General features: G+C 47.6%; 1 protein-coding gene across 1 annotated transcript; it reads left to right on the top strand.

Annotated features, from left to right (window-relative positions):
- Positions 1 to 1,683: 1,683 nt before the first annotated feature.
- On the top strand, positions 1,684 to 25,400 carry evi5l (ecotropic viral integration site 5 like; the record flags this gene model as incomplete). Its single annotated transcript, XM_080524739.1, has 19 exons — positions 1,684 to 1,928; positions 6,329 to 6,518; positions 8,782 to 9,006; positions 9,569 to 9,643; positions 10,012 to 10,137; positions 10,840 to 10,983; positions 11,198 to 11,287; positions 12,239 to 12,336; positions 12,650 to 12,710; positions 12,966 to 13,019; positions 13,730 to 13,762; positions 14,674 to 14,814; positions 19,563 to 19,679; positions 20,111 to 20,251; positions 20,478 to 20,645; positions 22,546 to 22,692; positions 22,949 to 23,044; positions 23,306 to 23,401; positions 25,071 to 25,400. The coding sequence occupies 19 exons, from the start codon at positions 1,684 to 1,686 to the stop codon at positions 25,398 to 25,400; spliced, it is 2,577 nt and encodes an 858-aa protein (XP_080380865.1).
- Positions 25,401 to 26,250: the final 850 nt, after the last annotated feature.

The following is a 26,250-nucleotide window of genomic DNA, read 5'->3' as shown; positions in this document are numbered from 1 at the left end:
CCCCCCCTGCCTGCAGAGTCTAGCTATCTAACATTGGCAAGTAGAATGTTGCACATTGAAGCTTGCATATACACACACACACACACACACACACACACACACACACACACACACACACACACACACACACACACACACACACACTCACACACACTCTCTCACAGAAAGCTTCCTTATCAGAAAATGGGATTTAATGGGATTCAACCTCATCTTAAATTTTCTTCACTGTGAAATTGTTGGTGGATTTGCATGAGAAAACAAACAATTAAAAGTGTAATTCTTATTCTGGCACAGTTTCAGGGATTATTTTCTGAGCTCAGCACAGATTTCTTAATTTTTTTCCGACATGACAGTCTTTCCTAGCGCACTCTTCCATTTGGCCAGTCACCATCAATTACGGATCCTATCGCCAGCCTTCCAATTCAGACAGCATTTAAAATAAATAAATAAATAAATAAATAATATATATATGTGTGTGTGTGCGTTTTCTTTTAGGGCATTTCTGCTTTTTTGGTATAGAGACAGTAGAGATTGACAGGAAGGATGGGTGAGAAAGAGGAGGGATGACATGCAGGTCGATGGCCAGAATCGAACCAGGGACCCTGGAATTACGTGGGCATGCATGCGCCTTAGTGAGCTACACCACCCAGACGCCCCCCCCACCACACTGCATCTTTGATCACGTGTTCGTCATCATGCATGAATCAAACCTTGAATGCTTGATCAAATCTTCAAGATTGTGATACTACGTTAGTGGCATCCTAGCAATACAGCGTAGTAGCATGATCAAGCTAATACCAAATCACAGTGATTCCTAACCTGTTATTGGATTTTTTCAATGACCCGTTTGCGCCCTTTCAGTATTCCATTACGCCCAGGATTAGGACTTACGTCATTTTCCATTACATCTCACCCGTGTGATGTCTCTCTTAAAAGCTAACCGTTAGCGAGTATTGAGCCACAGAGAGAGTATGGATGGGATGACTGGGTGTCCTCTGAACTCACCATTACATCATAGTGTGTCAGGCAGGTCCCACACCCTCGTAACAGCTCTGAGCGAGATGGGAGCTAATGGTTCATAGCAGGGATGTGCCCGAGGTGGAGGTGGGGGGTCCACAATTCCCTGGCCCTTTGCCCTGCCACTCACAAAATGCGCTCTTGGACGGTTCTATTATTTATGTTTTTTTCCGCATTACATCGCAGCACCCCTCTTAAGTCATAATGTAGTCTGTATTACATCCCTGGTTCACAGTGTAGAGTCGGGTTGTTATTGAGATTGACTGAACACTGACTGTCATACAGTACAGTCAGTCATTCAATCAAATGAATTGTAGTGCATTTTACATGCCATTTCAGATGGGCGTGTAATATTTAAGTCAACTTGATCTGTCTGTCTGTCTGTCTGTCTGTCTGTCTGTCAGTCATATCACGTTTTCAGAGCGAGTTTTACAAAGTGAATTATTATCTATTAATTAGATTGAGTACTTGTACTTGACGCTGGATAGTCAAGTGCCCCGTTTTTCTCCGACAGGTTTGAGGAACCCTGATCCTATTGGCTCCACGCTGCGGTAGCCTATCAGGCTACAGAACCAAGGGGGAGACAGGTGAGGAGACCGCCCCCACCCCCGCCGCACCCTCCCCCCCCCCGGCGGTCCCACAGGGCCACCCCACCGCACCCCCAACATGTCCACGCCCAGTGGCAGCCCAGAGAGAGGGGGCACAGGAGAGGGGTTGGTTCAGCTGGAGTGCCCTCCATCCACGCCCCCGGGCCTGGACCCCGACCCCCCCTCCATGGGCAGCCCCGTGCTCAGCCCGGACTCGTCCTCCCATGATGCCACGCTGTCGGCCCCCGCCGCGTCCCCCGCCGACTCTGAGAGTCTGAGCCCAGACGAGCTGGAGCTGTTGGCCAAGCTAGAGGAGCAGAACCGGTAAGAGGGCTGGTGGTGTTGTTGTTGTTGTTGTTGTTGTTGTTGTTGTTGTGTGAACAGTCATCCAGTGGTTGTTGAACTCATCCAGTCATCTAGTGGTTGTTGAACTCATCCAGTCATCTAGTGGTTGTTGACCTCCTACAGTATTTCTATTGCAAAACAGAGATGGGGAGATGGACTTTGTTGAGGAATGTAGTTTCTCTTCTCCTTAGATAGAGCACAGATCATCCAGGGTACCCATTATAGCCGACATTACCAGTAGCAATTTTGTCTATTCAGACCTACGTGTAGGCTGAGACGTTTGTGCCCAGTTGGTGCTCAGTTGCAAACATTGTTGCCAGTCCTAGCAGGTGAGGGTCCTAGCAGGTGAGGTCTGTAGCAGGTGAGGTCTGTAGCAGGTGAGGTCTGTAGCAGGTGAGGTCTGTAGCAGGTGAAGTCTGTAGCAGGTGAGGTCTGTAGCAGGTGAGGTCTGTAGCAGGTGAGGGTCCTAGCAGGTGAGGTCTGTAGCAGGTGTGGTCTGTAGCAGGTGTGCTGAGCAGATGTCTCATTGGCTGTAGATCCTCTGGCCAAAGGCTAGCGGGCAGGCTAGCTGTGAGGTAGCCACTTTGATACTGAATTGGACCAAACACACACCAGGCATGATAATCGCTCACCTTTCGTCGAAATTAGCCGCTTTGAATCCAAAACTGGTGACTTCCCTGAATCATATAGATCCGATTAGTTTTTTTTTGGGGGGGGGGGGGGGGGGGCGGAGCGGCCCATTAGTCTGGAACGCACGTTGAACGTTCGAACGATAACATTTTGATGGGCCGTTGATGGCCCTACCAGGGCTACAGAAAAGCGAAGCAACGTAGCGAACAGGTGCGCAGGCGTGAAGGGCTGAAACTGTAATGTGCGCGTGAAACTCCTTGGTGAAGAAATTGGTGACAGAACGTCAGCTGAGGTTTTTGTATGCTGAGAGAAGACAAGGACTGAAGTTGCAAATACTGAGATAAGAATGTAACATTAACAAAATACAAATAGCTAGCTAACGATAGATGGCTAACTTTGGTACTCACATTTGGTACTAACATTACTAAGTGCAGTACAGATAACTACTAACGTTAGCGTTGTCAGCCTATTTTGCAAGCTGTTAGCCCCTTTCACACATAGTTTCCTGTAAATTAAATGGAATCGCAACCCAGGTACGCCAGTGATTTTCGCCGTTTAATGAGCTAAATGCCCGAAAACTATGATGATGAATACATATAAAACTGAGGTATGATATATGGCAGTCTCAGGCGCCTGTCACGTCTCCAGTAGCTACATTAGAACTTTGCATCATTTGATACATATAAGGATCTTGTAACTTCGCAAACAATGGCAAAATTCAAATCGTTTACTCTATGTTCAACTGGAAAAGGTAGTGAGTGACAGAAGATTTTCGTGTTTTGATTTCGCTGGGAGTTCGTTAAAAATGCCTTTCCACCAAAGAACCGTGGAGCCGCGCCGTGTGAGCAGGCTGAGGGTCATACAATATTTGTATATTAAAGGCAACGCTTAATTACCTTAAACGCTTAAACGCTTAAACGCTTAAAGGCAATATTAATTAACGCTTAGTTTAATAGAGTAAACTATTTCAATTCTGCCATTGTTTGCGAAGTTACAAGATCCTTACATCCCGTCAAGATCCTTGATGATATAAATATGATGATAAATACATATAAAACGGCACATATATGGCAGTCTCACGCGCCTGTCACGTCTCCAGTACATTAGAACTTCGCATCCTTTGATACATACTGTATGACGGGATGTAAGGATCTGTAACTTCGCCGCGGCAGTTGAACATAGAGTAAACTATTTCAATTTTGCCATTGTTTGCGAAGTTACAAGATCCTTACACCCCGCCATATGTATCAAAGGATGCAAAGGTCTAATGTACTGGAGACGTGACAGGCGCGTGAGACTGCCATATATATCATACCTCCGTTTTATATGTATTTATCATATTTTTCGATATATAACGGAAGTATGATATATGGCAGATATATGGTATATATGTGTTGAGCTTGGGTGCACATGGATCGCGTATATATATATATATATATATATATATATTATTATTTTATTTATTTTTTTCGCGCCCCCCCTGCAGTACCCCCCACAGTTTGGGAAACACTGTACTAGCTTATATTAAAGCTGCACTGTTGCGCATTTCATGAGAAGTTGTCAGTCTAGTTTCTTTTCTTTTTTTGTTCTTTTTTTTGGGGATTTTATCCCTTTTTCACCCAATTTGGTATCCAATTAAACCCAACCTAGCAACCAATTATCCCCTGCCTATTGCGTAGGATCCGCCGCACGACCCCGTGGCCGGCAGCCCCAGAGGAGGCCGCCAGGCAGACTAGTTGACTGGCTCCTCGAGCCCAGCACCGTTATTCCGGCACCCAGGGGGCGGTGTTGCGCGACGGATCCTTGTCCGGAACTATTCCTATACCGCCCTCGGGAGCGGCCGCTCAATATGCCGCTCCCTGTGTGTGCCTCGGCCATATCCGGATCTGGCGAGCTGGGATTCGATCCCAGTCCCCGGTGGGCAGCTTGCACTAGTGGCTAGTGCTTAGACCGCTACACCACCGCGGGGCCTAGTCAGTCAGTCTAGTTTCTTATACAACATACAGTATGTGTATGTTTACATGTGAACATGTAAAGATACTTTATTTGCACTTAATTATACATTCATATTTTCGTTTTTGTACAGAAACAACTCACTAAAATTGACTATTGCATAACTGATTTGGAGGGAAAAAATCCACCTCTACCCCCCCATTCGGTACCATGCCATATCGTGGCTTTTGCTGAAATGACGCCACTGGTCTCGTAGCCTATTGGAGTGTGTGTGTGAGTGAGGGAGAGTGAGAGGGAGAGCTTTTGTGAGCCCGCATGTATGATGTGTCTCTTTCTGGTACCCCGATAATCTTTTTGGGCTCTCAGTCTCCGACTGCCCTAGCAGAATCCGGGTCTCATATCCTTCTCACCTTTTTCACCCCGACCTGTTTTCATGCCTGACACACACTGTTGCACCTGCCCTGTTTCTGCCCCTGTGACTAGCATTGTAGAGAGAGGCTGGGCTTTAGCTGTGACTGGCATTTCCAGTATATCGTGTAGGCTGCAGATCCACTATCAGAGTAGCTAGCTGCTATTTGCCTTGGCTCCGATTACAGTCCTTCACAATAGGTCCAATGTTCCCCTATCAAATGTGTGTGCCTCAAACCGCCAGGCTCAGTCACTTAAAGGGGCATTCTGGGATTGGTAGTTCGGTAGTCTAGGGGTGGGCATCGACGATCGATAATTGATCGATAATTGATCGATAAGGATCTTGGTCGATCACAAAATAAAACATTTGGTCGTTTTTTTTTTTTTTTGTGATCGACCAAATGTTTTATTTTGTGATCGACCAAGATCCTTATCGATCAATTATCGATCGTCGATGCCCACCCCTAGGTACATCTATTTTTATACTTGATGATGATATAAAGCCATTGATTCTTGAAGAATAAAACTGAACTAAATGCCACAATCTCAGTTCAACTGTCTTATCCCATCAGAACCCAAAATAAGCTTGTTTTACTTCATTGTTTGTAACCAATGTCATTGTAACACTGTATAGCTTGGTTAAAACTCCATGGTTAAAACTATCATTTTGATCTCATGGATGGTCAGTCCTGGCATCCGAAGCACCATCTAGGAATTTGAGAGTGGTGACATTTCAACAGCCCCATCCCTCAGCTGTTTACCAAAAAAAGTGGCAGGTAGAATGTGAATGCATTGATGTGAATGCAATCCAAAGGTAAAAACAGAGGGTTGCAATGGTTCCGTATGGCCTCTCCCTAACCCCTCCCTGCCCCTTCCTGCCCCTCTCTAACCCCTCCCTGCCCCTTCCTGCCCCTCTCTAACCCCTCCCTGCCCCTTCCTGCCCCTCTCTAACCCCTCCCTGCCCCTTCCTGCCCCTCCCTAACCCCTCCCTGCCCCTCTCTAACCCCTCCCTGCCCCTCTCTAACCCGTCCCTGCCCCTCCCTGCCCCTCTCTAACCCCTCCCTGCCCCTCCCTGCCCCTCTCTAACCCCTCCCTGCCCCTCTCTAACCCCTCCCTGCCCCTCCCTGCCCCTCTCTAACCCCTCCCTGCCCCTCCCTGCCTCTCTCTAACCCCTCCCTGCCCCTCTCTAACCCCTCCCTGCCCCTCTCTAACCCCTCCCTTCCCCTCCCTAACCCCTCCCTGCCCCTCCCTGCCCCTCTCTAACCCCTCCCTGCCCCTCTCTAACCCCTCTCTAACCCCTCCCTGCCCCTCTCTAACCCCTCCCTGCCCCTCCCTAACCCCTCCCTGCCCCTCTCTAACCCCTCCCTGACTCCCCACCCCTCCCCTAGGCTGTTGGAGGCTGACTCCAAGTCCATGCGCTCGATGAGCGGCTCACGGCGCAACTCTGGGTCGTCCCTGGTCTCAAGCTCGTCGGCCTCGTCCAACCTGTCCCACCTGGAGGAGGACACCTGGATCCTGTGGGGACGAATCGTCAACGAGTGGGAGGAGTGGAGACGCAAGAAGGACAAGCTGCTGAAGGTAAGGAAGGGAGGACAAGTCAAAGTTGATCAAATAAACCTTGATATAAATATGCAATCCATGGGTAATATTCACACAGGATACAGGTTGTCAGTTGTCCACTGAAATGCTTATTTTGCAAGCTTCCTTTCATCAGAGGAAATAATAGGACGGAACAAAACGGAACAAAATACAATGGGTAATACGTGTCATAGGCATAAGTGTTAATAAATTCAATAAATGTACGATTTATTGAGCAATACAATACAGTAATAATTAGCAGCAGTGATGATACTTTGTGTCTGTGAGTGTATGTGTACGTGTGTGTATATGTAATAGTAGAGAGTGAGCGAGTGTGTGTGTGTCGATATGCAGAGAGTCAGTGCAAATTGTCTTAGGTGTAGATGAGCACCAAGTAGTGCAGCGAAGTCTTATGTCCTGGACGTAGAAACGGTCTCGGTACCGGTCTGTCTGGAGGCACCTGTACCGTCTGCCAGATGGTAATAGAGACATCAAATAGTGTCTGGGTCGGCTGAGGTGTGTGGTGATATTCCGGGCCTTCCTCAGACACCGCCTGTCCTGGAAAGCTGGGAGCCCCGCCCTCCGGTGATTGAAGACTGAGCTGTCTTCATGGTGTCTGGCAGGGTGGAGTTGATGTGCACCGTAACAAGCACTTCATGGTGTGACAGATGCGAGTGCAACGGGGCGATCGTCATTTAGGCAGGTTACATTTGTATTGTCTTGGGCATAGGAACAGCGACGGTCACCTTGCAACAGGTGGGGGGGGGATAACAGGCCGGGACAGGGAAAGGTGGGACATGTCCGTAAAGACTGCTGCCTGCTGGTCAGCGCGTGCTCTGAGGACGTGGCCTGGAATGCCATCTGGGCCGGCTGCTTTGTGAGGATTCACCCTATTTAAAAGACCCCCCCCCCGGTCACAGAGATGGATAGCACACGGGCAGCAGAAGCCACGAGGGGCCCTCTTAAGCTCGTCTGGCAGAGCGGCATCGGTGTGCGTCGCCCCCAGACTGGGTCCCCTGTAACCCGTGACAACCCGTCTGCAATCCTCTCCGCATCCGTCTGGTGTTGGAGACGTGGTAATGCGTGGTAATGCGTGTTGAATGCGGTGGCCCATGCTTTTAACGTTGCAGCGATGTCACTGTTGTCCCACTGGCTGGGAAATGTTCATACAGTCATCCTGGGAGCAACGTCCTTGAGGCAATTTCCTGACGAAACCTGTGACTGAGTCTGATTCTGTGACTGATTCTGTGACTGATTCTGTGACTGATCTGTGTGTCGGCCGACGTGGCCAGTCAGTGGCATCAAAACAGACTTGTAACAGAACGTTGTTTTCCGATTGGTCAGACCAGTGCTGGATCTCCTTACAGGCTGTAATGATCACAGAGTAGTGATGGAGGGATGGATGGATGGTGGAGTGGATGGATGGATGGATGGATGGATGGATGGATGGATGGATGGATGGATGGATGGATTGGTGGATGGATGGATGGACGGATGGATGGATGGATGGATGGATGGATGGTGGATGGTGGATGGTGGATGGATGGATGGATGGATGATGGATGGATGGATGGATGGATGGGGGGCGACGACGACATAAGACATATAGGACGGACGAGATGGGTGACAGAGCAAGGGGGAAAAAGGGGAGATGATAAAAGACAGGACGGATGGGGGGAAGGGGAGACAAGCAAGGATGGAGGAGTGGAGACGATGAGAAGAGAGAGCACAGAGGAGAGGATGAATGAGGGAGAGAGGATAATATATGTAATAATAATAATAATATATGCCATTTAGCTGACGCTTTTATCCAAAGCGACTTACATTGCAGTGAGTGCATACATCTTTCAGTATATATGGTCCCAGCAGGAATCGAACCCACAACCTAAGTGTTGTTAGCGCCATGCTCTACCTGAGCCACAGAGGACCATAGAGGACAGACAGAGCAAGGGAGGAGAGGAGAGTGAATGGATGGATGGATGGATGAGGGAGGGAGGGACTAGAGGACGGATAGAGCAACATGGGAAAAGAGGAGAGAGGACAAAGGGAGAGTGGTGGAACAAAAGGGAGGTCAGACAGTTTTGGGGGGAAAAAAAGAGAAAGCACAGATAAGAGGGAGGGGAAAATATGACTGATCACAGCCAGACAACAAGGAAGTAGGAATCAAAGGTTCATGATGAAGATTATGATTAGCAAACAAACACCCTCTCCTTCCTCTCTCTCCCTCCCCTCCTTTCTCTTTCTCCCCCCCCCCCTCCTCCAGGAGTTGATCAGGAAGGGCATCCCCCATCACTTCCGTGCCATCGTGTGGCAGCTCCTGGGCAACGCCACGGACATGCCCGTGAAGAACCAGTACTCTGAGCTGCTGAAGATGTCCTCGCCCTGCGAGAAGCTGATCCGCAGGGACATCGCCCGCACCTACCCGGAGCACGAGTTCTTCAAGGGCCAGGACAGTCTGGGCCAGGAGGTGCTCTTCAACGTCATGAAGGTGAGACTGAGAACCAGTGGGAGGAGGAGGAGGAGGAAGAGGGGGGGGGGGGTGACCTTTAACCTTTGACCTTTTACATTCGAGCTCTGAGTTTTAGTTTGCATTGGCACGTACTGCAGAGGGGGAAATGCTCATATAATAGCAGCATATTATACGGTCATATGAAAAAACTAGAACACCACATGAATTGTTTTTTTTGTTTTTTTTAAGAAATATGGACATATCAATATTTGATCTTCTTTCAAACAATATCTACAGATAAAGGTGATGTAATTGAACCAAAGACTATGAAAACTTCATTTTGTTAACATTTATTTAACAAAAAAACTAGCAGGGGAGGCTGATGGAGGTATAAATCTTTTCGGACGGCCACATTGTAATGCCTGGAATGGAACAAGGTATGGTATCAATGGTGTCAATGAGGAATGGTATCATGCCTCATTCTGTTTCATGCGTTACAATAGGCCTGGCCACCGGTTTCTACCTCCACCAGCCTCGCCCGGTATTTATGCATGTACAGTACATGCATATACATTTTTATGTATGTGTGTTTGTGTTGCAGGCGTACTCTCTGGTGGACCGGGAGGTGGGCTACTGCCAGGGAAGTGCCTTCATCGTTGGGCTCCTTCTCATGCAGGTAACGTCTCCAGTCACTGTCCCTTGTGCAGCTAAAACACCTTGGAGGTACATAGAGAGAGCTATCCTTTTCTGACCACTCATTCTCTGTTTCTCATACTGTATGAATGAAGAACCGCTGACAGTGCTTATATCATAGTATACACCTACACACACACACACACACACACACACACACACACACACACACACACACACACACACACACACACACACACACAGCTCTCCCCATCGGTCTCTGTATGAATGAAGAACCGCTGACAATGCTTATATCATAGTACACACCTACACACACACACACACTACAGACACACACACACACACACACACACACAGCTCACCCCATCGGTCTCTCCTGTGCTTGTCTAGATGCCAGAGGAGGAGGCGTTCTGTGTGTTTGTGCGCCTGATGCAGGAGTATCGTCTGAGAGAACTGTTCAAACCCACCATGGCTGAGCTTGGCCTCTGCATCTACCAGTTTGAGTACCTGTTGCAGGTAAGAAACGAAACCCTAATTCACACTACAGAGCCACGCTGAGCTGAGCTGAGCAGCACTGGTCTGGCCTGGTTTATGCATCCTCCATTCACCATAGACACTGAAACAGGGCTGGAAAGGATCATATCAGAGCCAGCCCGGTATGGTTCTGATTGGTTCTGTAAATGCCCTTTCTTCTTACAGTCTATAACAGAAACAGTTACACATGTTTGAAACCATTCCGCATTCCATTCCATGCATTACAATGAGCCCATCCTCCGATTTCTACCTCCACCAGCCTCCCCTGAGTAGCGTAGCCCACTGGTGTTCTTGTGTAGTGTGTAGAGAGGCATGGAGGCAACAAGCACAACTCTTGCAGTGATAATGATGTCCACAGGGGGGCAGCAAATACACTCACACAGCCTGTGTCTTTCTACCAGGAGAAAAAAACGGTTTTGTGGCTCCTTTCAGCCTCACCATCCTGCACAAACTGATTACAAACTTGTATTGTGCCCTAGTCTATACATTTCCTTTTTTTTTACGTCTTCCCTCTCTCTCCTGTACATTGACGACATCCTGACATCAATGGCTCTCGTCTGACGATTCTCTCTCTCCTCCACCCCCCCCTCTCTCTCCACCTCCCCCCCCCGTCTCTCTCTCCCCCTCGCTTTTTCTCTCTCTCTCTCTCTCCCCCCCTCACTTTTTCTCTCTCTCCTCCTACAGGAGCAGCTCCCAGAGTTGAATGTTCACTTCCGCTCCCAGAGTTTCCACACCTCCATGTACGCCTCCTCCTGGTTCCTCACCCTCTTCCTCACCTTCCTCCCGCTGCCCGTCGCCACCCGCATCTTTGACATCTTCATGTACGAGGTAAGAGCCTCACAGTGGTGCTGTGTGTGTGTGTGTGTGTGTGTGTGTGCGGTGTGTGTGCGGCTTGTGCGGCGTGCGTGTGTGTGTGTGCATATTCGTGTCCGTGTGCGTGTGTGCGGCGTGTGCATATGTGTGCATATGCGTGTTCGCGTGCGTGCGTGTGTGTGCGTGTGTGTGTCCGTGAGTGTTGACCGTACTGTCTGTCCTCTCCCAGGGCCTGGAGATCATATTCCGTGTGGGCATGGCCATCCTGCAGTACAACCAGACGGACCTCATCCAGCTGGACATGGAGGGAATGTCTCAGGTCAGACCCACTGTCCTCTGCTTTCCCTTTGTCGTCGTCCTCGTCCCACTGTCTCCCAGTCTCTTCCAATGTCTCAGAGTGTCTCCCAGTGTCTCCCAGTGTCTCCCAGTGTCGCCCACTGTCTCTCAGTCCCTCCCAGTATCCCTCCCAGTGTCTCTCTGTGTCTCTCTGTGTCTGCCAGTGTCTGCCAGTGTCTCCCAGTGTCTCCCAGTCCCTCCCAGTGTCTCTCAGTGTCTCCCAGTGTCTCTCAGTGTCTCCCAGTGTCTCCCAGTCCCTCCCAGTGTCTCTCAGTGTCTCCCAGTGTCTCTCAGTGTCTCCCAGTGTCTCTCAGTGTCTCCCAGTGTCATGTCCCAGTGTCATGTCCCAGTGTCATGTCCCAGTGTCTCCCCCCTTGCAGTCCACACGCCGACCCTTCCTTCCTCCTCCCTCTTTACTGAGGAAGATTTATTAGTTTGCTATGAACGGCCTCAGTAGCTCATTTACAACATACAGCACAGGATACGGATGCAGACATATAGAACATAGAACAATGACATTAACGGGTCTTTGTACAGATCGACATCTTTGAAGTTGACATTGTTAAAGTGTCTATATTTATCATGTGATTTCAACACATAATGCTTGCCCCCCCCTCCCCCCTCCAACCCCCCCAACAGCACTTTCAGCTGTGACTCACTTTGTATACCTGGGAATGAGCTCAGCTGGAGACAAACAAAACTCGAAACAGCCGAATAAGTGGATCCTTTGTACAGATCGATGTCTTTTGAGGTGTTAGTGTCAAAAATAACCATGTGATGTCAACACACAAGGCCTCTGTTTAGTAGCTTTGGCTTTTAGTAATCACATCTTATCGCGTGAGAGGGGGGGAAAATATGAGAAAAATATGCTGTGATTACTCATATCCCTCCCCCCCTCTCCCCCCCCCCCCCCCCCCCCCCCCTTCCATAACAGCACTTCCAGAAGGTGATCCCCCACCAGTTTGACAGCTGCACAGACAAGCTCATCCTCAGGGCGTACCAGGTCAAATACAACCCCAAGAGGATGAAGAAGTAGGAGGCCTTTTTTTTCTTTTCATCGTTATTTGAATGAGAATAATATTATCGTAATACTCCTTTCAGGGGACAGGCTTGATATACAGTATGGTCTCTTACGGGGATGTGGTTGTGATGCTGTTGTCGGGTTGTTGGTCCTCAAAGTGAGATTAAGATTAACAACCGTTTTAGTTTCTGTTTATTTTCACTCAGTGGTGTATATTGAACATAAAATGTTTTATTGTAAAGAGTTGAATGGGTAGAAGAGAGAGGAGCATATGATGGTTGTTGATTCAGATACTAACTGTACTGCAATGCTGTTGTTTACTAGGCTTGAGAAGGAGTATACCGCCATCAAGAACAAAGAGATGGAGGAGCAGATAGAGATCAAGGTGTGTGTGTGTGTGTGTGTGTGTGTGTGTGTGTGTGTGTGTGTGTGTGTGTGTGTGTGTGTGTGCGCGCGCGTGTGTGTGCGCGCGCGAGGTGTGCGCGCGCGAGTGTGCGTGTGCGCACTAATAATTTAACTACAGTGAACATTATTTTTCCAATTCCAAAAGTGACTGATCTTTTTATTATTTTTCTCTCTCTCCCTGGACTACACACACACCCCCACACACACACACCCACACACACACCCACACCCACAGCGGTTACGCACAGAGAACAGGCTCCTGAAGCAGAGGATTGAGACATTGGAGAAGGTAAGAGTTGGACTTGGCTCTGATTCCGATTCACACTTAACTGCTTTTGTCAATCAGGTTTATGATGCCGAATAATACATAGTCAAATGTTGCAAGCAGATATTTAAAGCATAAAGCAATTCAATCTTAAGTGGAATAGTATTATATAGTGCCTAATGTATATGTTAGTCAGATCACTTTGTGTTGAGAGTTTAGATTCACATTAAGATCAGTGAAGGTTGGTGGAGGTAGAAATTGGAGGATCATTCTATGCATTACAATGAGCACGTCCTCCGATTTCTACCGTCACCAGCCTCCCCTGATTAAATTGTTTATTTTAGGAGAGAGTGGATGAGAGAACGGATGTTTAAATGGATGGACCTCGTTTAAGATGAGTCACTCAATCTCTCTTCCTCTTCCAAGTACTCTCGTAGTGAGAGCTTTTCTTTCTCCCTCTTTCTCTCTCTCTCTCTCCCTCTCTCTCTCTCTGAGTAATCTCTTTGTCTTCCCTTTCTCTCTGGTCTCTTTATCATCTATCATTTTCTTGTCCTCTTTTCTTTCACTTTTCTCTTTCTACTTTCCCTCGTTTTCCTTCCCTACTCCTCCATGTTCATCCACCTTTTCTCTCTCTATCCTCCCCACACCCTCTCTTTGCTTTTCTCCCCATCTTCTCCACACATCTCTCTTTCTTTTCCTCATCCTCCTCTTCCTCTCCTTCACTGGTGTTGTAGGAGAGCGCTGCTCTGGCAGACAGACTGATACAGGTACAGTACTGATAAACCACCAACCCCTCCTACTCCTCCTCCTCCTACTCCTCTTCCCCCACTCACCCCTTCCTGTCCTCTCCCTTCCTCCTGCGCCTGCCTCTCTCCCTCTCCTTGACGGTGAAAAGCGACGCCTGACTTCTGCATGGGAGAACGTTCTTTTTTGTGTCTGTCTGTCTGTCTGCCAGGTTGATCGTCCGTTAGTCTGTCAGTTTGTCAGGCCACGCCCACTTCCCACCCTTGACCGCATGTGCATCTGTGTGGCCAATCGCAGGACTCCTTATATAAAGACGTGCCTGTACTGTCCAACCCTTGCATGAGGCATGTGGAGGCGCAGGTGACCTCCCCAAGGCTTCATGTCTGTCTGGTCCTTTCCCAGTCAGTAGGACTCTGGATTCTTCTGGGTATCTTTAGATGGGAAGCAATACAGATGTTTGTAGTTCATCTACATTCGGGGTCTCTTACCTCATAATACCGCATCTAACCCCAAACAGGTTAAACCATCGTCAGAGGCTCCACCCTTTCTACACTTCCACCTTTTTTTTTTTCACTGGGTTTTCACCAGAACAAACAAATGCATACACAGTTTTTTCCATTTCATTTTTGGCATTCAGCAGACACTGTAGATGTAATAAATATGCAGTCGATAAAGTGGTATTTAAAATACGCCGCCATCGGTCCCCCCCCCCCTGTGCAGCGTTACCGAGGAGACCCGACCCTAACACTGTCTTACATGTAACGATGAATTGAGAATCAAGGACCCCAATTGAAATAAGCCAGTGGCTTTCTTGGGTTTTTATCCTGTTAGTTGACCTTGTATGTAATATGTACTTTCATGTACCTACGTCTGCAAATCTTCTAATAAAGTTTTCAATCAATCAAAAAAAACACCTCATGTCATATGCTTCCAGGGTCAGGTGACACGGGCGCAGGAAGCGGAGGAGAACTATGTGATCAAGCGAGAGCTGGCGGTGGTACGGCAGCAGTTCAGTGCGGCCAGCAGCAGCCTGGAGAAGGCCCTGGACACCATCAAAGACCTTCAGCAACACAAGGTAACTACGGGAACAGCAGCAGATCAAGGTCACTGACCACTGACCTGGAGTCAGAGTTTGGGTTTAACAATAAGGAGCTGCAGCAGCACAAGCAAGCACACTGAGGCGGTAACAGGGTTGATGTGGTGATAGACAGCTGATCCAGAGTCAGGATCATTCCAGCGGGATTTGTGTCATGTGATGGAGATGGAGATGGAGATGGAGATAATGTTTATTGGCATTTATGCATACACATTAAGCATACACATATAGGAATTTGATACGGCGTTACAGTAAGAGCATTTCTAAATGCAATGCAAACAAAACAACACAGGACAGACAGCAGTGCAGACAGAACACAACAAACTGTAAAACTGACCAGATCAGTTTGTCTGGACTCACGTCATAGATAGATTCACCATAATAGAGTCAGGAGGTGATTAGTTCCCACAGTGGAGTTCAGACCAGTCATGATCTGGTCTCATGTGATCTGGTCTTTCTGAGATGGGGGGGGGGACAACATCAAGTTTGACGTTTTATTACTACGTCACATTACACAAGTGTAAGAGAGTAGAATTCTTAGGTTTTGGTTCCTTGACATTGCAGCACAAAGACAAATAAGGCAATAAGGCAAGATAAATAAAGTGACAATAGTTAGACATAAGTGAGACAATTGTGGGAGACAAATAAGACAAATAAGACAGGACACCATGCAGCAGTACAAGTAGTAAAAAATAAAATAGTACAAAGTAGAAATGTCATGAGTATTGCTCTCGTGGCAGTGGGTGTAAGAGGTAGTATTGAGTAAAGTGACTGTGTGCTTCAGGGTAGGTAGTCCGTATACATGGGCTGTGCTTGGCGATAAAAGTAATTTGGCTTCTGTAGGCTTGTTTATGAGCCTAATCTATGAACCAATATGAAGTAGGCCTACAGTGGTTATCAAACGGGATTCCAGTTCCACAAGGAATTTGAACTGATAAGAATTGTATTGGAAAGAAGAATGTATTTTAGCATCATTACTTTTCTCAGTTTGTGTAAATGGAGGGTTTAGTTTTTCCGGTATGGAAAAATACTAGCACTAGTGGGTAGGGAATGGTGGGTGAGGTCTGTTTTGTTTCTTCTTGTTCTTGTTTGAGGTTGGCAGACATGCAACTCATTCTGAGGCTAGATTGCTTGCCCAGGCAAATATAGACATAATTTCTGGATTTGCTTAAATTGGAATATTTTAACTTGGAAATGTTAAAGACGATTACACGCTAAATGGATGACATGGTGATGAATTATGCAGCGAGGGGGGGATTTTTTTTTTTATGACTGAATGTTGTTGCTGGTGAGAAGGGGGGAGTGTCAACGTGGTTGTCCCAGAATAAGTATTGAGTTAGGGCTCAAGCTCTTAAGGCTTAAGGCAGTCTGGCCAAGATGGCAACTGTGAATCAGTGCGGACAGTGTGATGGTCAGTGTGATGGTCAGTGTGATGGTCTCTCTGTGTCACAATTGACTGTCAACAGTGTTATCCATACACTCACTCTTTCAAGTGTGAATGTAGAACATTGCATTGCCTATACTGTATGTACAGTATTACGTTCATGATCGTTCATTTTTGGTTTTTCCTTGGTCAAGTCACATGGTCAGAAAAGGCCCTCAACATATGTTTCATACAAACCATCACAATCAGCGTGTGGTTGTTTTGTGATGGTTTTGATTGTGCATGTGTATTGTGTTGAGTTTAGAGATCACGTCTATTGGCATATTTCCACAGTGACTGCAGAGCTAGTTCTGTGACCAAGGTGGGCTGGGTGCCACACAGCTTCCTGCTTCTCTATGTGGGTCCAATGTGAAAACCTCAAACACAGAAATAGAGTGATAAACAATAACTATTATTAAAATCAATATCTACTTTCTCAGGGTGGTTTTAACTGAAGTGCCTGTTTATTTATTCACTGGGCCTAATGCACTATAAAGTTACTGCTTTTGATTGCTACATGCTAAAGGGGTAGACAATGTGTCACAGTTGCCATCTGTAAATAAGTAAGTCATTCTTCGTTCTTCTAGCATGCCAATGGCCCCTGGTCCTAGCAGAGATTTATTTTTCTTATGATGACTGATGTAGCCTATAGATCTTTTTTTTCTTTTACATTTTTGTAATTTAGCAGATAAATAAAAAGCGACTGACAACAAATACATTCGTCTACGTAAGTAATTGAATCATCAGTCATCGTAAGAAAAAGTTATCTATCTTTCTCCGTCATCGTTGCATATATTTTCCCACACTCGAAGCAAAACATAATTTGACGTACAGAAATGGGGAAACAGAGATTGGGGTTTGTTATTGTGTGTTTGCTGTGGACTGGGAGTTTCAGGTCTGGTGTGTGTGTGTGTGTGTGTGTGTGTGTGTGTGTGTGTGTGTGCGTGTGTGTGTTCTGGTGTGTGATGGTGGATGAGATGAGTGGCGTCAGTGGAAGTGGCCTGGGTACAGTAGTAAGGTTGAATTCACACACCCACTGCTCTCGCTCTCTCTCTCCCACATTAAGACTTACATTTACAGTTTTGGCATTTAGCAGACGCCTTATTCCAAAGCGACTTACAACTAATCAATTTCAGTAAGTAAGTAAATCATCTATCCATCAGTCTTAGTAGGAAAAAGTAATCTAAGCTCAATCCAGGGGCCATTGTCAGTCGTCGTGTTTTTTCCCCCCCACAGGAGAAACAGTACAGGGGAGGTAGTACAGGGGGGTAGTAGATGTCTCAGGAGAGGCAGTATAGGGGGCTAGTAGAAGTCTCAGGAGAGGCAGTATAGGAGGTAGTAGATGTCTCAGGAGAGGCAGTATAGGGAGGTAGTAGATGTCTCAGGAGGGACAGTATAGTGGGGTAGTAGATGTCTCAGGAGGGACAGTATAGGGGGGTAGTAGATGTCTCAGGAGGGACAGTATAGGGGGGTAGTAGATGTCTCAGGAGAGGCAGTATAGGGAGGTAGTAGATGTCTCAGGAGAGGCAGTATAGGGGGTAGTAGATGTCTCAGGAGAGGCAGTATAGGGGGTAGTAGATGTCTCAGGAGAGGCAGTATAGGGAGGTAGTAGATGTCTCAGGAGAGGCAGTATAGGGAGGTAGTAGATGTCTCAGGAGAGGCAGTATAGGGGGTAGTAGATGTCTCAGGAGAGGCAGTATAGGGAGGTAGTAGATGTCTCAGGAGAGGCAGTATAGGGGGGTAGTAGATGTCTCAGGAGAGGCAGTATAGGGAGGTAGTAGATGTCTCAGGAGAGACAGTATAGGGGAGGTAGTAGATGTCTCAGGAGAGGCAGTATAGGGGGGTAGTAGATGTCTCAGGAGAGGCAGTATAGGGGGGTAGTAGATGTCTCAGGAGAGGCAGTATAGGGAGGTAGTAGATGTCTCAGGAGAGGCAGTATAGGGAGGTAGTAGATGTCTCAGGAGAGGCAGTATAGGGGGTAGTAGATGTCTCAGGAGAGGCAGTATGGGGGGTAGTAGATGTCTCAGGAGAGGCAGTATGGGGGGGTAGTAGATGTCTCAGGAGAGGCAGTATAGGGGGGTAGTAGATGTCTCAGGAGAGGCAGTACAGGGGGGTAGTAGATGTCTCAGGAGAGGCAGTATAGGGGGGTAGTAGATGTCTCAGGAGAGGCAGTATAGGGGGGTAGTAGATGTCTCAGGAGAGGCAGTATAGGGGGTAGTAGATGTCTCAGGAGAGGCAGTATAGGGGGGTAGTAGATGTCTCAGGAGAGGCAGTATAGGGAGGTAGTAGATGTCTCAGGAGAGGCAGTATAGGGGGTAGTAGAAGTCTCAGGAGACACAGTACAGACTTGAGATAGAGGGCAGTTTACAGATCGAGATTTACTCAATCTCTGATGTCTGGTTCCCGCTTTCTCTCTCATTGTCTGTCTCTCCGTCGTTTCTGACAGTCCATGAGAACGGCAGAGTCACTACCCATCTTCCGTCGTAGACTGAAGACCCATCTCTTCAGGTTACATCTTAACTGCTCCTCCTGAGACATCTTCTGACCCTCACCACTACGTCTCCTAAAGACACCCGCTTTCCCCTCTACTGTGTCCCTAAGAACTTCTATTGCCCCCCTTGTACTGTTTCTCAGTTTCTCCAGTAATATGAAAAAAAAAAAAAAAAAAAAATTTTTTAGTAGAAGGCGATAATAGGGAGAAGGTTTTTCCTTCTATCAGTGGCCCCGGGCCCGAGCTAGAGTACTCTTCCTGCAACGAATAGTGGACTGCTGATTCACATGCTTAGTATTCAAATGTATTGATTGTAAGTCGCTTTGGAATAAGGCGTCTGCTAAATGCCAAAAATGTAAATGTAAATGAGAAACTGCTGCTTCTCTTTTTTGTTGGCCTAGATGCCTACCACATCCCCTCCCCTCCTCTCCAACCATAGCCTTTACCAAGACCACAGTGTCATGGTTGGATGGTTTGTCACCGTACTCTACTTCTCTTCATGAGAGTGGTTCTGTACAAATGGGCTTGATCTGCTTATCTGATCTATTAATACATTAATATATATTGTATGTGTCAACTTAAACAGTTGATTCATGTTACTGATTTGTCAGTCTGTGGGGGCTCAGTTTGTGATTGGTTGACCTGTGGGGTATAATAATAATAATAATAATAATAATAATAATAATAATAATAATTTATGGCCTAAATGTGTCTCAGTATACAGAGTCATTTGTAGTGTGTGTGTGTGTGTGTGTGTGTGTGTGTGTGTGTGTGTGTGTGTGTGTGTGTGCGTGTGCGTGTGCGTGGTCTCAGTATACAGAGCAGTTTGTGACCGGTCTGCAGACGCAGCTGGAGCAGTCACGGCTGCAGGAGGCGGAGCTTCTTGGCGCTCTCAAAGAGATGCAGGACAAAGTACTGGACCTGGAGAAGGTGAGCTCACACACCCCACAGTGTGTGTGTGTGTGTGTGTGTGTGTGTGTGAGAGAGTGTGTGTGTTCATGTCTTTAGCGTGCGTGTGTGTTTGTGTGTGTGTGTGTGTGTGTGAGTGAGTGAGTGTGTGTGTTCATGTCTCTAGTGTGTGTGTGTGTGTGTGTGTGTGTGTGTGTGTGTTCATGTCTCTAGTGTGTGTGTGTGTGTGTTCATGTCTCTAGTGTGTGTGTGTGTGTGTGTGTTCATGTCTCTAGTGTGTGTGTGTGTGTGTGTTCATGTCTCTAGTGTGTGTGTGTGTGTGTGTGTGTTCATGTCTCTAGTGTGTGTGTGTGTGTGTGTGTGTGTGTTCATGTCTCTTGTGTGTGTGTGTTCATGTCTCTAGTGTGTGTGTGTTCATGTCTCTAGTGTGTGTGTGTTTGTGTGTCTTCCAGAGGAGCAGCTCCCTGCCAGATGAGAACAACATGGCGTTGCTGCAGGAGGAGCTGAAGCAGGTGAAGCTGAGGGAGCTGGAGACGCTGCGCATCTTCAGAGAGATGCAGGACACTGTGACAGACCTCAACCAGCGCTGGCAGGTAACACACACACACACACACACACACACACACACACACACACACACATACGCACACACACACACACACACACACTAATACATACTATAAATACACTCATGAACACTCACATACACACATACATACTGTAAATACACTCATGAACACACACACACACACACACACAGGTTGTAGGGTGTCCTAACATCCCATCTTCCCTCCCCCTCCCTCCCCCTCCCTCCCCCAGCACCACATGTCCCGGGGCGGCGGGGGCGGCGGCCACTGGAAGGACTCTCCTAAGAAGAACGCCATGAACGAGCTGCAGGACAAGCTGATGGGCGTGCGTCTGCGGGAGGCCCAGGCCCAGGCCGAGCTACGGGAGGTCAAACTCAAGGCTCTGCAGCTGGACAGCCAGGTCAGCAACGCTACGCATGCCGCATGTCCACACGGCCCCGCATGCAGGGCCACAATAGTACACGACTCGGGACTCCGACACTCAATTTCTCTATTGAAATAGTCTTCTTAGTCTCAGTCTAAGGCCCAATCCCGATTCCCTTTTCTACCCCTACGGCTCGTTTTCGAGTGTGACTCGATTTCGAGCCAAGGCCTTCGAACAGAGCCACAAGCCGTCGGGGTTGAAATCTACCCCTATGAAATGGGACAACCCTTCAAGACCGATACGTCATCAGTATTATCGTAGAAAAGCATTGACGCTCGCGACTCATTCACAACTTCACTTTTACGCTATCAATCGATCAAACAAGTCATCAAATAGGATCAAATAGTCATCATCAGACCATGACAGAATAACGGCGCTCTAACCTGTATGAAACCTGTGCTCCTACCCTGCCAGTCTGCACTGATTTAGGACAACAGTGCAACAACTTCGCGGCTGAACTTTAGTTAAATTTACGGCGTCATATACCATCAATGGGAAACATGGAAAAATGCATGACTTACAGATTTAATTTTATGACGTTCCGAAATCCGAAGTGACAGGAACGCTGGAGAAACAGCCGCTGTCCACTGCATTAATTAACTACATGTCCTTGATGAGTCTCCCGCTCACTGCCCTCCATCAAAAATGGCACATCCATCAATAATATTACATAATAACAACTGCTCGGATTAGATTGCGAGTTGTTTTGGTATAATAAGTGCCGCAATACAGATAGCGTCATATACCACCAAGGGGGGAGGGGGGGGGGGGGGGATTTGCACCTATCATGCACATATCAGCCTGTGGATAGATAACTTTAGATAGATAACTTTACATTAAATATGTCTACCATCATCCGCTGTCAAACACCACAATTTATTTCTAAATAAACATGATTGTACATCTCTGTAATCGCGCACCGATGTATTTCTATGGGGAAGGCTGTGCTTGACGATTCCATTGGACTGACGCCGGGCAGAGGAACAGGGACTGTCACCCTGTGACAAACGCGCAGATATGAGTGCTCCGGTGTCCTGCTTTGATAGTCTAATGGAAGTGATCAGGTAGGCTACCAGTCCTCTACTGTTAAACCCGAGCGCGCTGGACTGTGGAACTTTCTATGTTAAGCATAGGCACCTCAGCATAACAGCGATTTTTTGTTATGCTTGTTGTAAAGAAAAGGTCTATAATGCATTGAAATGACATTAAACTAAGATAATAAGATGGTTATCATAATTGTTCAAATCTTTATTAATCAGTAATTACAGAGAAAGTAAAATGACATTTCCGCATTGAATAGAGCGACATAACATTTCTGTAGATGATTCGCAATGCATCCTGGAATCAAGGGGTAGCGTACCCCTATGGCTTCAAAGCTAGTCTGGTCCTGGAATCGCTCGAAATGAAGCCATAGTTAGGCCTCGAAATGAAGCCATGGCTCGATGAAATATGAATTGGGATAGCCCTACCCCTAAACATGAACGCGCAAAACGAAGCCATAGGGGTGAAAACGAAGCCGTAGGGGTGAATTGGGATTGGCCCTAAGACTAGGCTTGATCTAGGTTTGGGAAACCACCCCTGTGTGACTTTGACTTTCGGTTTAAAACTGTTTTCTCACCCCTGATGAATGTGGTATTGGCTGCTGGGTTGTTCACAGTAGAATTCACACCTGCTGAATACGATACACAAACTGCACACGCACACACACACGTTTACCGCGATCCAAACGCCGGTTTCTCACTGTCACCGTGGCACACGTTTTCTCCCTTTCTCTCTCCCTCTCTGCCTCTCTTCACCCCTCTCCCTCTCTCTTTCTCCCCCATTTCATCCCCCCTTCCCCCTTCCCCCTCCCCCCTCCCCCTCTCCTCTCCTCCAGAACCAGATCCACAGTAAGCTGATCGACCGTCACGGGCAGGAGAGCGCCGCCCTGCAGGAGAGACTGGCATTGCTGGCGGGGCAGAACAAGGGGCTGCAGACCCAGCTCAGCGAGATGAAGAGGAAACAGTCTGAGTCCGACTGCAAGGTTAGAGAGGAGAGGAGAGGGGGAGGGAGGGAGGGAGGGAGATGGAGGGCTGGTGGAAGGGAGCTCGAGAGGACAGAAGGACAGAGAAAAGAGAGAGGGAGAGGTAGTTATGAATAGCATTGATAATGTGGGCTGCGGACTTTGGGACTGCTCGAGGGGATCATGGATATTGCACTCATTTAACATTTAACCTTTTCTCTTTCTTTCTCCCATTTATTCCCCCTTTTTCCCTCCTTTCTTTTCTCTCTCTCTGTAGAGTAAAGAGGAGGTGATGGCGGTGCGGTTCAGGGAGGCTGATAGCATGGCTGCTATGGCTGAACTGAGGCAGAAGGTAGCTGACCTGGAGATACAGGTAACGTGTGTGTGTGTGTGTGTGTGTGTGTGTGTGTGTGTGTTTGCGCGTGTCTTTCTGTCTGTCTGTCTGTCTGTCTGTCTGTCTGTCTGTGTGTGTGTGTGTGTGTGTGTGTGTGTGCGCGTGTCTGTCTGTCTGTCTGAGTGTGTGTGTGTGTGTGTGTCTGTGTGTGTGTGTGTATGCGTGTGTGTGTGTGTATGCGTGTGTGTGTGTGTGTGTGTGTGTGTGTCTTATCATCCTTATCCCTGTGTTCTACTACAGAAGGAGGAGGGGCTAATCCAGGGTCAGCTGAACCACTGTGATTCCAGACAGTACATCACCCAGCTCCGAGACCAGATTTCTGAACTCAAGAACGAGGTCAGACACACACTTACACACACTTACACACACTTACACACACTTACACACACTTACACACACACACACACACACACACACACACACACACACACACACACACACACACACACACACACACAGTATCAGTAAAAGCCCAGCTGTGTTTGTGGCCAGCTAAACATGATCATGATCTTGCTTTCACATTCATCTGAGAATCATGTTGGCCACCACACATCTGCGAATCGCATCAGTGGAAAGGCCTTTCTTGTAATATGGGACCACCAGCCCCCCCCTCATGACCTTTACCACCACCACAACACACACTTACCCCTGTCTCTTGCAATAGATGTGTGTGAGAGAATGTGCTAAAGAGAGCAAGAGAGATGCTTGAAAACACACACACACACACACACACGCACACACAGTATATATACACACACACACACACACACACACACACACAGTATATATACACACACACACACACACACACACACACACACACACACACACATAGAGACACACACACACCATCACACACACTCATCAGCTCAAAGTGGAGTATGACAGCCCCACAGGTAGTCATTCAGAGAGAGGCTGTGCGTGACAGCGAGAGGCATGTGAGTCAGTGATGGGAGAGCCCTGCCCTTTCATATCTCTCTGTTCACTAGTTCTTCGAGTGCATATATTACATCGCCTTACCTACCGTCATACGGTACCTTCTCCGTGAAGGGTACCGAAACTACAGTAGCGTGTCTCGTCGTAAATATTTGGATTCGAATTTGTGGTTTTAGTTACTTTATATAGTTACTTTATATTTTGATATGTTCATTGGTATCAGAGCATCATAATGAGATTCTATCTAGTCAGGTTTAATATTGATACTGATACAGGGCAGTCATTTAATGTGCTATATTCTGCTCTTGCATGGTAAAGAGAGACAGAGAGAAGGAAGGGGTGGGCGTGTGCAGAGTCATCGTTTTTCCATTGGTTAACCACCACCCTGCCTCCTCCCCGCCCGCCTCAGTGCATGTAGGGAAAAAAAACTCTGAGATTTGTCCTGACTCAGTCTGGTACCTGTACACACACACACACACACACATGCTGACGCACACAGAGACCTAGGCTGTGGCTTGCGTCTGTCACGCAAGGACACCTACTACACTCCATCGAGGTAGGCTTTATAGTAGTCCACACACACACACACACACACACACACACACACACGCACTGACAAAATGGTGGGTGCTCTCATTAAGTTATTTTTAAAGGAAAAAAAGATTGTACTGGCAGCTGAAAAAACCACAATCGCTCAGATTTTCTGTAAACCCCATCTAGCTGTTCATAATTTCCTTGGTACTAGATGTAGAACACACACACACACACACACACACACACACTCATAGCCTAGCCCTGGTTTGATAGACCCCTCACCGCAGGCACGACCACAATACCAGGTTGCTATAGAAACGGGTCACCCTGCAACACTTTAAGGTTTGCATGCACTCTTCTTGCCAACTGAAGCTTAGTGACACAACATTTAAATATGTATATGTTATCTTAAATGTGTGTTACCTGAGTGAAAATGCAGTATACATTAATGTTGATATGAAAATATTTGCTAGATCTTTGGAGGTACATATATATACATATATATATATAAATTGTTTCTCTCTTGTTTATTTAGGTCAGGGAGCTCCGTGGGCAGCCCTCCAAGTTCGCCCCTAGCTCTCTCGGTAGCGGCGGCGGCTATCAGGACCTCTGCCTAGCCAGCCCCGCGTCGGCCGAGGGCGACTACCTGAGCTCGGACGAGGACCTGCTCCCCAGCCCGCTGCCCCCCAACGCCCTGTACCCCGCCCTGCCTGCGTCCTGCCACCCCTCGGACCGGCTGGACAGCGAGGGCAGCACAGACAGCGAAGCGGAGGAGAGAGAGAGGGCGGCCCACCCTGACCCCCACCACAGCCCCCAGCAGCTCTACGCCACCATGGTGTGTGCTGCAGAGACCATGGACAACTGAGCCATGAGGCCCCCCTCCCCCGCCTGCCCCATCTCTGGAGTCCCTGGTCCCTGGTCCTAACTAGAGGTCCCTTGTCCCTGGTCCTAACTAGAGGTCCCTGACTTAGACTGGTAGAGATACAGAGATACTCTACATGACACTCCCTGGTCACTCATCCTGGCTACTGGAGAGACAGACACAAACTCTTCAAAGCCAAACAGACTCTTACTCTAACCTGTAAAAGGCACTGACTCCTCTTCTTACTCCTCCATGCTTCCTCTCTGATCGCTCTCTCTTTTCCTCATGCTGTACTTCTCCCCTAATATCCGTCCTACAGTACATCTACTCCCCATCTCTCTCTCTCTCTCTCTCTCTCTCTCTCTCTCTCTCTCTCTCTCTCTCTTTCTCTCTTTCTCTCTCTCTGTTGCCCTCTTAACTCACCTCTCTCTCTATCTATATTTACCCCTTTCTCTCTTTAATTATCTGTCTTTATTCTCTCTATCACCTCCGGCTGACCCTGTGTGCCCTATGGTGGGTAGAGTCAACATCCTCCTGCTCTCCTCTGTCACTCTTCCTGTTAGTCTTCACGCTGCACACCAGACCCGAGCATAGAACTGAACTGATTAACAGTGTGCTCGCTCACTGTGCAGCAAACATATCCCGATGACACACACACACTCACACTCACACACACACACACACACACACACACACACACACACACACACACACACACACGTGTAAGCCAAGAACAGAAAAGTGACTGGACCAACATCATGCGACAGCTGTGACTACTGTATGAGATCCGTGGGACATCATTTTGATGATAGGACTCAGAAATAGGCTCAGTGAAAGAGAGGATGGATGGAGG

This window comes from Nansenia antarctica (genome assembly GCF_963989245.1).
Source record: "Nansenia antarctica genome assembly, chromosome: 2".
In the NCBI taxonomy this organism is placed as follows: domain Eukaryota; kingdom Metazoa; phylum Chordata; class Actinopteri; order Argentiniformes; family Microstomatidae; genus Nansenia; species Nansenia antarctica.
Note: the sequence above shows the minus strand (reverse complement) of the source record. Positions and strands in the feature narration are given on the sequence as shown.